Source organism: Coturnix japonica, chromosome 4 (genome assembly GCF_001577835.2).
Source record: "Coturnix japonica isolate 7356 chromosome 4, Coturnix japonica 2.1, whole genome shotgun sequence".
Taxonomy (NCBI): domain Eukaryota; kingdom Metazoa; phylum Chordata; class Aves; order Galliformes; family Phasianidae; genus Coturnix; species Coturnix japonica.
The window spans coordinates 30,115,103-30,129,492 of NC_029519.1; the positions used below are offsets into that span (position 1 = coordinate 30,115,103).

General features: G+C 38.6%; 2 protein-coding genes across 7 annotated transcripts in view; one reads left to right on the top strand and one right to left on the bottom strand.

Moving 5' to 3' along the window:
* INTS10 (integrator complex subunit 10) overlaps positions 1 to 14,390 on the top strand; it is a 16,278-nt gene continuing 1,888 nt past the window's right edge. The window contains exons 1-17 of one of the 6 annotated variants that reach the window (XM_015861255.2): positions 1 to 197; positions 917 to 984; positions 1,063 to 1,166; positions 2,006 to 2,145; positions 2,417 to 2,498; positions 2,719 to 2,859; positions 3,206 to 3,377; positions 3,622 to 3,791; positions 4,844 to 4,977; positions 5,711 to 5,867; positions 6,487 to 6,569; positions 7,346 to 7,498; positions 8,241 to 8,349; positions 8,729 to 8,808; positions 9,244 to 9,406; positions 10,095 to 10,188; positions 14,132 to 14,209. In XM_015861255.2, coding sequence (XP_015716741.1) covers positions 69 to 197; positions 917 to 984; positions 1,063 to 1,166; positions 2,006 to 2,145; positions 2,417 to 2,498; positions 2,719 to 2,859; positions 3,206 to 3,377; positions 3,622 to 3,791; positions 4,844 to 4,977; positions 5,711 to 5,867; positions 6,487 to 6,569; positions 7,346 to 7,498; positions 8,241 to 8,349; positions 8,729 to 8,808; positions 9,244 to 9,406; positions 10,095 to 10,188; positions 14,132 to 14,209 — 2,057 coding nt within the window. In that variant the 5' untranslated portion in view covers positions 1 to 68. Of the gene's footprint in view, positions 198 to 916; positions 985 to 1,062; positions 1,167 to 2,005; positions 2,146 to 2,416; positions 2,499 to 2,718; positions 2,860 to 3,205; positions 3,378 to 3,621; positions 3,792 to 4,843; positions 4,978 to 5,710; positions 5,868 to 6,486; positions 6,570 to 7,345; positions 7,499 to 8,240; positions 8,350 to 8,728; positions 8,809 to 9,243; positions 9,407 to 10,094; positions 10,189 to 10,887; positions 12,469 to 14,131; positions 14,210 to 14,390 lie in introns of those variants that run through there. The other 5 variants (XM_015861257.2, XM_015861261.2, XM_015861259.2 and 2 more) reach the window with 5 other exon arrangements.
* Positions 12,923 to 14,390, bottom strand: part of HGSNAT (heparan-alpha-glucosaminide N-acetyltransferase) — a 23,035-nt gene continuing 21,567 nt past the window's right edge. The window contains exon 18 of the mRNA XM_032444583.1: positions 12,923 to 13,651. The gene's annotated coding sequence lies outside the window, so the exon portion shown is untranslated. The remainder of the gene's footprint in view (positions 13,652 to 14,390) is intronic.

Below are 14,390 nucleotides of genomic sequence, written 5' to 3' on the forward strand. Positions count from 1 at the left end.
GGCGGAGCAGAAGAGCGGACGAGGCCGCCCCAGGGCGCCGGGGCGCATGCGTGGCGGTGGGCAGCAAGATGTCAGCGCAGGGGGATTGCGAGTTTCTGGTGAAGCGAGCCCGAGAGCTGGTGCCGGGAGATCTATGGGCGGCTAAAGCCTGGCTCATCACGGCACGGAGCCTCTACCCCGCCGACTTCAACATCCAGGTGAGCGGTACCGCACCGCCGGCATATGAAGGCACGGCGGCCGCTCCCCACACGGCCTTGCGGCGGGACTGCGTGACTGACGGGTCCGCCGGCCAACGGGCTGGGGGGCGGTGTTAACGAGCTGACAGAGCCGGCCCGTTCTGACAGGAGCTGCTGTAAAGACTGAGAGCTCCTCTTGGGCACATGGCTTCCAAAGTACATGGCGTTTTTGCGCTAAACTTGACTGGAAACCCTACTCACAGATCTCACTGATTGTTTTGCTTGTGTAAAAATAAAGCCAGCATGTTAGTATTGCTGCGTGTATGTGCATATTCATACACAATTCACACATTGTGTGTGGTTAGATAGGCCAAGCCCACTTCTTTGTTTCTACAGTGCTGCAGTCGTTTCCTCTCAGTTTCTGTTATTCACATACATGTCCTTTGTGGGGAGTTGTTCCATTGTGGGGTTTTTTTTTGAGTGGGAAGGATAATGTGCATTCAGGATTGATAGTGCATTCAGGAATGCCAGTGTCCTGTCACAGAATCACAGAATTACCAAGGTTGGAAAAGACCTAGAAGATCATCCAGCCCAACCATCACCAATACTTCCCAGCTAAATCATATCCCTCAACACAAGATCCAAACGTTTCTTGAACACTCCCATGGTCAGTGACTCCACCACCTCCCTGGGCAGTGCACTGCAGTGCCTGACTACCTGACTGTCCTTCCCTCCTGCAGTACGAGATGTACACCATCGAGAGGAACGCTGAGAGGACGGCGTCGGCAGGCAGGCTGCTCTACGACATGTACGTACCACAGGGAGCTTTGTCCTGCTAGGAGGTTATCAGATCACTCTGCATTCTTTGCCTCAAACTTTATTCCAGGTTTGTGAATTTTCCAGACCAGCCTGCAGTGTGGAGGGAGATCAGTGTTATTACAGCAGCGCTGAGGAATGACTCGCAGGACAAGCAGACACAGTTTTTAAGAGGTAAGGATTTTACTCTGAGAATAGGGAGAGTCCAAAAGGAACATAAAGATAAGCCCTCTGGTTTCATAGCTAGTGGGGCAAGTACACATCTCTCTGCTGGAACAAAAAGCACAGTCTGGTAAGCTAGAGTAATGATTGTATATAGAGTAAGTGGAGGGTCACTAAGGGATCATTGTCTAAATGATTCCAGAGAACAGTCATTAAAATGGAGTGATATAATTTGTGTAAAGTGAGAGTTACAGAAATGGACAGTGGCCACTTGAGGTCTTGGCATTCATTGCTAGCAGCCATGGGCAGTTTTGAAAGCAGGGTTTACACCAAACAAGTTGTAATCTCTTGTTTGCAGGTAAGCGTCAGAAACTGTAAGAATAAGCAGCAAGTCTCTCCTTGCATACAGGTTACTCTAATTGAGGAAGTGTTTGCATTTCTGTGGAATGGAGTTCATAGAGAATACATCTAACTTACAGGGAGAATATAATGAGTTTCTTTCTATGTCTCGTAGCATATTTAAAGTGGAAAAGGTATTTTTTTAGTAGTAATCTTAGAAGTGATACATAAGCAAAGAATGTAAGTGAAGATCTCAATGAAGCATATTTGTCTGATGTTTTTTCACTGTTCTACTCATTAGTGTTCTTACTTGATAAGTTCAGTGCATCCAAAGAAATGCAGGTTTCCTACAGGCTTCATTCAGAGATTTTTTTCAGGCTCTGGTATTAAAAACCTGAAAGAGGAAATGTTTTCAGTCAATGCAGCATGGTCACAGTGACCTTGTCTTTGACCCTTTATCACCCACCTTAGCAGTTTAAATGCAGTGAGTTCTACCGTATCTTTTTTTAAAGGACTATTTGAAACCCTTCCTGGTCGAGTGCAGTGTGAAATGTTACTGAAGGCCACAGAGCAGTGTTTTAACACGCTAGAAAGGGCAGAAATGCTACTGCTACTTCTACGACGCTTCCCAGAGACTGTGGTACAGCATGGGGTAAGCATAGCTCATAATAAGCATTTCATGTGTTTGTTTTGTAGATGCAAAAGAATATTCCATTCTTTTGGTCCTGGTTTTGCTATTTCGTGGCATTGCTTTTCATCTGGTATTACGTGGTACTAGTTTAATGGCATAGATACTAGTGCATCCAATGAAATAGTTAATTCTTACTGAGTCTCTGAATAATTGTTCATCTTCATTGCATTGCAATTCCAAAAGTTTCCAAGAACACTGGTCCACTGTTTGTTTTTCTCCTCTGCTTATATAGGTAGGCCTTGGAGAAACGTTATTGGAAGCTGAAAATATTGAAGACCAAGAATCCCCAGTGAATTGTTTTAGAAAACTGTTTGGTAAGAAAATGCTAATATTCTTGTTTTATTGTACAAGTTTATAGAATGACAGTGAGATAATTTTGGAGTTAAAGTTTTCCAACTTTGGTTTCTATGATTCTTTCTGGTGTTTGTCTACCAGAGATGGGAATTTACATTGCTAATTGAGAGACTTAGGACAAGAAGAATTTAAAAATGCCACAAACTCTAATGATTTTGTTTTGTTCGTTTGCTATTTTAGTGTGTGATGTTCTTCCTCTAATAATTAACAACCCTGATGTTCGACTTCCTGCCAGCTTGTTATATAAATACCTAAATAAAGCAGCAGAATTTTATATTAACTATGTAACTAGATCTACACAGACAGAAAGCCAGTATCAAGGTAAGAATATTTTTACAAAATTAGACATTCCTAAAATACATTTTATCCTTCCTGAAGTATGGCTTATAGACACATCACTTCTGTGGAATGTATCTCGTACAGAAAGATGAATAGCTGCATTTGATGTTCATTAGACATTTGATATAAAGATGTCTCATGATTGATTAACTACTTAGTTTTCACTATATATATATGGAGAGGTAGAACAAAAATGTCTAAGATCTCTTCATCCAACCTGTCAACTCTGATTACCCTGAAAGCTCAAATGTCTTTGTACATTTCTCCTTGAGTGTACATCAGCTAGTTTGATTTCTTTCTAAAGAGAAAAATGTGTTTGTTTTCATAGGTTCACAAGATTCATCCGATCTTATGTCTCCAAGCAAACGTAGCTCTCAGAAATACATAATAGATGGTCTTACAGAGAAATCATCCCAGATTACAGATCCTTGGGAGAGGCTGTTTAAAATATTGTCTGTGGTGGGAATGAGATGTGAATGGCAAATGGATAAAGGAAGAAGGTGAGAAATATTTACTTTAACAGGTATTCTTTCTCAAGGAGGAATTATCTTTTCAGTTCTTAACCAGAGAAGGACTTTAACATCAGGAACATTTTCGGTAAATTCAGTGCATCTTTTCTTTCATGACTGCATAATATAAAGTAAAAATGTGAGCCCCTTTCAAATTAGTTTCTAAACTATATCCTTGTTGATCTAAGTCATACATAAGAACTACATGCTGGATTTTTTTTTCCATCTTTCTCAGAAGTTTTGGAGATATTTTACATAGAATGAAAGACCTCTGCAGATACATCAGTAACTTTGATAGTGATGCACATGCTAAATACAAGAATCAAGTAGTGTATTCTACAATGCTGGTCTTCTTTAAAAATGCATTCCAGTACGTCAGCAATATCCAGCCATCTCTCTTCCAAGGTGAGTTTTCATTGCTAATGCCTCAAAGATCTTTCCTCAGCAGTCTTTTGAAACTATCAGTTTACAAAGTGACATGGATTCTTTTTAAAATTCTCCCAGTCCATTACTCTTATCAGCAGAAGTAGTTCAGGACAACTTCTGTACTGGGTTAGAGCAAAGATTTTAACATAGCGTTAAAAGAGTTTTAACCTCAGCTAGCAGCAGTAGCCTAGTGAAGAGAGAAGTAATAGAATAGATATTATGTATAGCGTTACTAGGATTTATTCCCACTCTAGCCCAAATCCAGACCACAGTTAAGCTGAAAAACTCAGCATGGCTGTGTATAGCTTTCAGTACTGTAAGGGAAAGTTTGCTGCACAAGTGAAGTTTGCTTTGATTTTTAAGACTGGAGATTTTGGAATAAAGATTACAGTGTGCTTGCCTGCTAATGAGAAGAACGTATCCTTTGGAAGGCAAAGAGGCTGCTTAGGTGTTCTGAGAAAGGAGAATAGTAAATACCATTCCTTTCTTCTCAGGTGTTACACATAGGTAGCTCTTGAGACTTCAGTGTTAAAACGTGGAGTCCTAGGATTCCACGTGTGGCACATATCTGTTTTCTCTGAATGGTTATACTGGGAAGATCTTGCTTCTTTGAGGCATTATTACCTGTCAGCACATTATTTTGACTAATAACGAGAATGTTTTGAAAATATTGCTGTGTTTGTAGCCATTAAGCTCAGAGCCATCTGTTCTGTTTACCTGTTGAATAATTGTATTTACATAACATGAAATAATGCTTGATGAGAAAAAAGCTTGCTGCCAGAGCGTAACTTATGACTGCTCTGTAAGAAAAGGGTTCAAATAGGTATCCTAAAGCATGTAAGATATTTCTTGTGAGTCTGGTAAATGTGTTCTAACCTTTACTGTGAGGCTGCTTATACAGATTAACTGAATCGCATTTCAGATTTTATTCTTTAACATCATATTCCTTCAGCGTGAAGGAGGAAGAATCACCTTGTTGTAAGCGCAATACTTTTCAGATCAGTTGAGATCTAATTTATGTTTAAATCCAGGCCCAAATGCTCCAAACCAAGCCCCACTGATTCTTCTTGAGGATGTGACCAGTGTCTATGGCGATACAGATATCGATCGTAACAAACACATACACAAAAAGAGGAAACTTGCTGAAGGAAGAGAAAAAACAATGGTAAGTTCTCTAGATTTTCTTTTTGTGAAAAAGATGGCACCGATACAGGAATTTCAACAGTAGAGGTTTTGATGTATTTTGAGAGCTACCCCAGAACAGCACTTTCTGACCATTTTATAGAAACGTGCATTTTGCTAAGAACAGCAAGAGTAAAACAATTTTTGTAACAACTACTGTAGACACGTATGTGTGGATATGAATATTTCAGCTTGAAGGAGCTCGGCAGAGACTGCAGAAGCTATTAAGAATGGCAATAGCAGTCAGATTTTCTACAGGTGGAACTGAATTAATTTATTTCTCATTACTGAAACTGAATACATTTACTTCATTAACGAAAGCCACTTCATTAACGAAAAGCCACTTCATTGAATTTCTGTGATAGAAGTACATGAGAATGTTTCCTTTGCATTATGCCACTGAAGGCTTAAACTGAGTGCTAAAATGTAAGTATGTATCCTTCAATCAGTAATCTGGCTAAAACATGTCTAAGAGAATAATCTCTTGGGATACTCTTTATCACACTATACCACTGACTTTCTTGGTAGCAAACCAGTTCTAATATCAAAAAAAAAGCCAAGTGAAATAGTGGAAAGTCATGTAAAGGCTATGAAATTAGGATCTTGGAATCTATGTTTTGGGACTGCTTGCTTTTGTTAAGTGGAACTTCTGTGACTTCAGATTCGTATCAAGTAAATATAAGCTTTGGATCTTTGTTTTTTGGTTGATTGTTAAGCAGAGCTCAGATGACGAGGATCCTTCTGGGAAGGTGCGAAGTCGTCATATTGCAGTTAATAAGGCAGACCTTGCAAACTCCATTGAAGTACTAGAGAGCTTTAAACTGGCAAGAGAGAGCTGGGAGCTGCTCTGTTCACTGGAATCACTTGACAAAGGTAAGGCTAACTACAGACAATGCTACATTCACCTTTTATTGCTGTTATTTTAGTGTTGCTGAAGTTGAATTTCTGTCAATGGGAACCTTTGAAATACATCTTAACTATTTTTACTTAATACTTAAGTATTTCTGATCTAGGCTCTGTAAGAAGCTGTTCTCAGTTGTTACTTTTCTGGATGTTTCTTGGCTTTTGTTTCATTGCTCATGTCTTCACTTGTTCACTCACTTCTTTTGGAACCAGCTTTCCTTTCGCTGAAGGAGCAGTTGATCAGTAGTAGTGCTTCTAGGTGAGGACATGCTGCTAATAGTTGCTCTAGTTCATGCTTAAGCAAATTGGATTTATATTGTCTGTTAATATCTAATGTGATAATATTGAAAACAAACTTATCTTCTAAAAAGTAAGCAAATGCTGTCATCAAACAGCTTTTATTGGACACTGAAGGAAAGTATTATGGAAATATGATTGATCGCATTGAAAGAGTATCCTGTTTTTAAAGGGTTTAACATTCATACTGTTTTATGTTTTCTAAACACAGTTGTATATTTCTTTCTGGATCATTGTTTTTTTTAACACAAAGCGATAATGTGCTGCTTTTTTTCTCTGATAACTTACACAGAGTTCACCAGAATTTGTTTGTCTTGGAAGACTGAAACCTGGCTTTGGTTAAGAATCTTTCTTACGGACATGATTATTTACCAGGTAAAAAAGATAAAATACTAATGAAAATGACTCCATACTATTGCTCTTTCTTTTAGTGAATAGCTCTTCTGATTAGCTTGTTAGATGCTTTGTGTCTACTGATCTTATGCTTTAAAGTATGACCCTTTAGGGGATGGAATCATACCATTCTTAGCACAAAACTGGATACCCTACACAATATTCCTGTCTTAAGTAGTTGTTCTGTGAGTCCAGCTAGCATTGGCATATGGAGAAGACAAGTAGGCATATAGTGTGATGAGATAAAAATGCAGTTTGTCTTCCCATACGTTCTGTTGAGATACCATCAGGGAAAATATTTTTCAAATCACAGGTTTTAACATGCATCAGTTAGATTTAAAATTTGTTATCTCGATATAAATTGGACAGATTCTAAACATCATCCTACCATTCACAGAACAAAGGTCGTTCTTTCATGTATTTCCCTTGGTATTCTTTTATTCTTGCTGAAGGAAAGCTGTTTCAAGCTTTGACTAAATGAAATAATAGCTAACTCCAAAGAGCACAATTATTTGTTTCAGTTATGAGAGTCTATAAAAAGGCTTTTTAAAGCAGAATTGTTTTTCTCCAGCCTTGCAAGTGCTGGATCCACATTCATGTACATAGCATATCACTGGAGAATTTTCTGCTAGACAGAAATGTTGAAGCCTTGTTATTTAGACACACACTGTTTTGAAAGCTTTCTATAAAAGAATTTTTGTCTTTCTACCCATGTTACACAGAAGGCCTTAATATTCTGTTCCATCTTCCTTTTAAAGGGACAGTACAAAAAAGCAATTAGCAGCCTGCATCACTTGGCAGCTCTTCAGGGTTCTCATTCTCCACAACAAATTACAGGGCAAGGATCACTAGAAAATCAGAGAGCGCTAATCCAGTTAGCAACGTGCCACTTTGCCCTTGGAGAGTACCGGGTATGTACAGCATTCCACTCACTGGTCTTTTGTCATCTGTGGTTCCTATTTGTCTTTGAGTTTTCCCATCAGTCTGCTTCCAGTAGGGTATCAAACATAAGTCAGGGTGTGCAGAAGAATCAATGTTTTACAGGTAAAAGAATTGCTCTTCTTGCCCAATCTGAGTATCCATTATTATCTGCCATATACACTTGGTAACTATAATTTATAGTAGTAATAAAGGCTTGAGTAAGGATCTCAAACCATCCTAGTACTGTTGGAACAGTCTTTCCCTCTTCTACAGCTTAATAATTTTTCATTAGAAATCTAATTATATATCTGTTCAGACCTCTTTCTGTCTCTAGAAAATTACATTATAATTTACAGCATTTCTGTCATATTGTTAAATTGTCATTTTCCTGTTCTATTTTGACCATGGATAGAACAAACTTACAAAAACTATTCATAGAATTGACTGAAAAATGTAATATTTCAAGATACAAATTTCACATTTCTACTGATTTAATGCTTTTGAGAACAGTTAAAATGGTTTCAAGTTCTGAGATTGTTTAATGGGATTCATATCACAACCATGTCTTTTTGCCCAGCCAAACTAAGTTACTCACTGATTCTACAGAAGTTCTAGCGAATTTTGCCTTTTGCTTTGTCTGAAATTTTTAATTAATGTAATTAACTTAAGAAACTTAATTTAGACTTGTCTATTTCTTGTCGATCTTGTTTCTATCTTGTCTTCTTTTTATAGCAAACATGTGAAAAGGTGCTTGACCTCATGTGCTGTATTTTACTTCCAATACAAGAAGGAGGTAAAGTACAGGAGGAGCAACCTAAAGTAAAGTCTAAATTCAGAAAAGGTATGTAGTTGCTGCTACCCTAAACTCAGGGTCATCTCAATTTTAATCATTGTTTATAAAAAATGTATATAATTCTCTTCTAATACTGTGAAAAACAGAGCTAGTTCTTGACTCCTTTTTTTCTTCTGTTAATCTGTATCCTGCTGATACCTATTAAATTGTTTTGGGGACCAAGTCCTTACACAGTGAAAGAGAAGGGAAGAATATTTTTTAAATGTCTAACTTCACCTTTTGAATCATTTGTAATTACCTTTCAAGTTTTCTTCCCTATCTGAGATTGTAGGCAAGTGTTTATTCATTTTTCTTTGTTCACATTTTTTCTATACTTAGAGAATCAGAAGAGCACTAAAGAAGTCTATGATAAACTATTCTGTTTCAGGGTCTGATTTGAAGCTTTGGCCGTGTACTAGCAGAGCTATCATGCCTTACTGCCTTCATCTGTTATTAGCTTGTTTCAAGGTAAGCTATAGTCTGCAAATCTCAAGTCCATAAGGCCTAGCAAATGTAGCGGAAACTGCATGGCCTTATTCCAGTGGTGGCATTAGGCGTAAGGGGCGCTGCTTCAAGAGTTTCTCACCTCAGTGGGTTTGAGAATGGACACTTCTATTTGAGGGCAGGAAAAACATTTGTTCTTTTTCTCATTTAGTCATTATAGGCTGAGGCAGAGAAGATAGGATTTACCTCGAAATACTTTTGCCTGTATCTCTAGACTTTGTTATAAATCACCTAACAAAATCTGGCTGGGAGTTTCCATCCAATTTTAAATATAAGAGCAATTAAATACACTTCTTAAAGAGCTTGTTTTGTATTTGTACAGATGCAGTTAAATCCTGTCAATTTCTAAGAGTAACGTGACTTTCCTTATCTTCTCAATGCCTTTTTTTTTCCCTGAAGCTCAGAGCTTTCACTGACAACAGAGATGATACGGCCTTGGGCCATGTGATTGTTCTGCTTCAGCATGAGTGGCCAAGGGGTGAAAACTTGTTCCTGAAAGCCATCAACAAAATCTGCCAACAAGGGAACTTCCAGTATGAGAATTTTTTCAACTACGTCACAAGTATCCTTTCTCTAGCTGGGAACATCTTTCACATCCAATATTATTTGCTGGGCTGCTGAGAAAGCTGTTGGATAGTTTCTGCAGGTCCTCTCTGTGAATAGTATTCCATATTATTTAAAGAATGGAAAATCCTTTAAAAATTTGACTACAAAAATGGTCAAGTGTCTTCAAAGAATTGAATTGTTTTCATTACTATTGCTTGTGTGCTTTGTATGGATAAGCTTTGGGGTTGAGATAACAAGTTATGTCAAGGTTCATGCAAAGCATGTCTGATGTGTAGTCAGCTTTCTTACATACACAGAGAAGGTGATATGTACCATTACAGGGGTATATTCTTCAGTCTCAGCCTTGCTATGCAGCGTGTAGGAAAAGAATGTAAAATCAGCCAGTGAATTTGTTGGGAGAGAGATGGTCCTAATGACATGAGCTTTCCTTGCAGTCAGACTGTACATACAAAAGGAAATTGACTGACTGATGTGTATTTTGCACTTCAAAAAAACATTTTTTCTTAATTTCTGGAGGGCTGGGAATACATGCTGTGATTTTGTTTACCACTTCTAGAAATTAGATGTTTTAACAGCTGTTAATTATGGCTGTCCTTTGCACAGTGTGACCTCAGATGAGCAGGAAAAGGAGGGATGTTCACTATATTGTTTACCTTTAGAAAAATCTTTAACGTTTTCTTCAGATATTGATATGTTGGAAGAATTTGCTTATTTAAGAACACAGGAGGGTGGAAAAATCCATCTGGAACTGTTGCCAAATCAAGGAATGCTGATCAAGTAAGGATGAAAATGTATTCACTCTGCTTTTTTTTAAAGTAAACTACATTCTGTTGTTACATTTATTTAATATTCAGTGTATTAAGTCTGTCATCGCTGTGAGTTTAAATGTAAGGAGTTGCATAAGGAGCTCAGATAATCTCTTCCACTGATCTGTGAACTCTTCTGTGAAGCTCTTCAACTTTACATTCCTTTTACACAACTTTGTTCCTCAGCGTTGCATTTGCTTTAGAATTACATGTATTACAGTGATGCCAGACTGTTCTTTCAGCCAGAGGCTTGGCTTGCATTTGCAGGAATACTTTAAGTAATTAGGTGCAAGTGCAAGCTGGTAATAATTTTGCTGAATGACAGTGCTGAACAGAAAGCACCACTTGTTACGAACAAAGCTATGAAAGACTTAATATAAAACATAAATTATGCTCCAAGTATCTAACCTTTTGTCTGAATTAGCAGATCATCTATCACTACGTACTGAACAGCTTATTCTACTCCTCAGCTTATTACAAGACGGTGAAGAAAATTAATGAATTAAATTAACTTGCTAAGTGTTCTTTGATTGGAGTTGGAGTTTGGACTGAACCGTTGCAGGGTTCAAGAGGCAAAATATTTGGGAATATCCTGACTGTTTATTAGAACTTGTTGCATTTTGGTCTTATGAAAGGGAGACTAGTAAAATTTGACAATGTTCCCATTCAGGTCAGTGTATTCCGGCTGTTTACTTTAAGTAGAACTGGGCTAAAGTTCTCAAAAATGGGAGCCTAACATAAAGTAACAGTGCCCAAATTTGAATGAGTAAGTCAGTTTTCCAGAGTTCTCTTTTAAGCCCTTGGTTTTCAAACTCTCTACTCTTGCTGTATCTCACTGCTTGTAGCGGATGCATGAAAACAAAAATCAGGGTGTGCTGCTTTATGTATGATGTTACATAATAGTCTTTGCCAGCAAGAGCATTCTGCACTGAAGGCCACACCTGCTAAATTCTTGGCTGCTATCTCTAGTTAGTTTTAATGGTTTAGTGCTATTTCACTGGATCACTGCTTTTACTTTTAATTTGCATGACAGCTGTTACTTATTGTTCTGACTTCACCAGTCAGAACAGGTAGTGAGCAGTGCTTCTAGTTAGACAGAAATTTCTTTGCCCTCCTTCTGACCAGCGTTATGTTTTTTGAATGATGGCAAATGCTTGGAGAAGTCCATTTCTTTGTGCTTATTTTACTACCATGGTCAAATATCCTGTCCAGCTGGAAAAGGCTAAAAGTAAAGTGTCTCTTATGTGCTTGAGATCCATCAGAGGTGAAACACTTTGTCAGAGAGCTGAGCGGGAAAAGATGACATCTAGTCCCTGGTACCCCAAATATTTCTTTAGCTGGACTGGTTTTGAGGGTCAGAAATAGTGCCAACAGTGTTGACCTCGGTGGCATTGATTAACTTACTTGCCTCCTCCAGCTGAGCTTCTAATCAAGTGTGCCAGCACAGCTCTGTTTCCTGGGACATTACCTATCTACCACTAAATGGTTTGCAGGCTGAAATCTGCACACTGGCTTTCATCTTTCAAAAGTCTCAGCAGTTCTGGTTGTTCGAGCTGCTGCACCATCTTCCCAGTGACTGCAGAGGCAGCTCAGACACTGTTCATGCACAGGAGGACACTCATGGTTTTTGCCATAGCAGCCCAAAGACAAAAATCATCCTTTTGCCTGATCTTTTCTCAGAATAAATGAGTGTAGCAATCCCATGTCATAATTAACAGGATGACAGGTATGTTTTTTGTAACGCTGAGCTTTTGTATTGTGAATTCTTATAGAAAGTTTTCTTTCCAGGTGAATTCTACATTCTTATACCAATATTTTCCACAGCACCTTACACCTCAGGGGAGACCATTCCTTTTTCTGAACCCAGGAAGTTTTAAAACCACACTGGTTTTAAAAAGTTGACGTTTGGTCTTGGTAGTCAGGTTCAGCAAAATGTAATATACAGCTTGTGAGGTTTCCCTTTCATTGTATCTGTTGTGGGAATATGAGGCTCCACAGTTTGAGTTTCATCCTGTGGTAGTAGAGCCAGCTCATTGTTTGCACAGCCAGCAAGACTTCTACAGTGAGCTCTGAATTCTGCTATTATTTGCCTTTAAATTCCATTGTAGACAAGATGTGTTTCATAGTTGTACTGATTACCCATGGCAGTCTTAGCTAGTGAGGTTAGACAGGAAAAGAACAGTATGCCGGAAGTGGCTGATTGATATAATGCTCCTATTTTTGATAATCTCAGTCTAATTAGACTGATCATAGACTACCAAACACTGCATGAACTTGATGTGAGAGCTGATGAGTTTTCTTCCTCTATTCCCATCCCAGCTCATCTCTCCGTGAGGGTGGAGGAGGAAATCTTAGTTGAAGTGAAACAAATCACCTTGAAAGCATAGTTTTTATTCTCATTGTGCATTTGGGTGTGTTTACTTTTGACTGTAGATCTTGCAAACAGTCATGCAGACACAGTTGTGCAGAATTCTGTTTACAAACATCTGCCACCACGGAACCAACAGTGTCTTGCTGATACTTTGCATTTTCTGTTTCCCATATTCATTTTTGCCAATATTGTATTCATTCGTGACAAGAGCTCTTGAAAAAAATCTCACAGAATTGAATAATCCCCGTGAATATTTTATTTCAGCTTTCTTATCTGTATTGCAGAGTTTCTGTGCTACTAAAATGTTCTTTCTTTATCTGAGGTGAATGTTTTATTTAGCATAGCTCTCCATCTGTATTTATTAAGTTGTATATACTAACCAGAAAGCGCATCTGCGAGATCTGAAGATAGGCACCTAACTCAATAGTAGACCCATATATGTCCAAGTTTACTTCTCAACTCCTTAGCATCTGAATTTTGTACACTGCTTGAGTGCCTCTAAGATTTACACTGTTTTGAAACTTGGGTTAAGAAACTAGGCCTGTTGTCCCTATACCAAATTTCCCATTTCTCCCTATATAGAGCATTGGATTTGCTCTAGGCTGTAAGTGTAAGATTATTTTCCCGTGCTATAGATAGCACACAGAGATGAGGACTTCACAAAGACAAGCTGAGGCACTTTTTGGATGGTAGTTCACGTGAACCCGAGTTGTAAGTGTCACCTTCCTGACAAAGGGAGGTTGCTCTGGGTGGGCATTTCTGCAATGACATTATGCCACCCTCTAGCAGCTTCATTTGTGCATGGTTAGAATTCAAAACAGTGACAAAGGCCATCTAACTAAAGGTTATGTATGCAACCTTTAACAAATACTGTCATGTACACAATGTGGCTGATACCTGCTGTGCATGCACTTGGCTTGAGCTCAGCAGCAAACCCCTTACCTCAAGCTGTGGGCTCTCCCCCTTCACTGACACGCTCTCACTGGCTGTGCAGGGAAACTGTGGTATCTGCGGTGCTCCTCTCCAGCCCTCTAGTTTTACTGCCCTCTTATCCTGTGTTTACCTTGAAAATAAATGTTTTGATACTGATGTGAATATAGTTAATATATTCATAAATACTATATATAATATGTGACCCAAGACAATTTGTCTTCACTCAGCACGGCCTAGGCAAGACAAAAGGTTGGACACCCATGGATTAAATATTTTCTGATGGGCACGCTTCCTGGGACAAGCAATGACAGTTCATTGTGTTACAACTGTGAATTGGTTTCTGCACCTACCACTGTTGTTTCTCCACACAAATATGCATATCTATTTAGGTTTCATTTGCAGAACAGCCTTAACAGTGAAATTTGGGGATGTTTGTATGTTCAGTGCTGTTCAGGTCCTGCACTCCTTAGACTGCTTGGTGGTCATACTGCTCTTGGGCTCATCTTAGTTCTCTCTTGCCCCTTTTTATTTTTTTCTGGACGGTTGTTTTGCACCATAGGATGAATTGGTGTGTGGGTGTTTGAATACTGCTATTTGCTGTTTTTTAAAGGACTTCTAGCCCTCCCATGGGGTTACTGCAGCAGGAATTCATACCTGTGCTACAGCCCAACATACAGACTGCTGACAGGTACCAAGTGGAAAAATCCCACTCATAGTGTGCTGTGTTTCGTCAACATGTTTTACTGCCCATGGTTTTCAGCAACTTCTTATTCAATATCTATCTTTTTTTTTTCCCCCTCCATTTGTGCCTACATTGCCTGGCAAATCATGTTGTTCTATATAACATTTATTTTTATTTTTCCCATAAA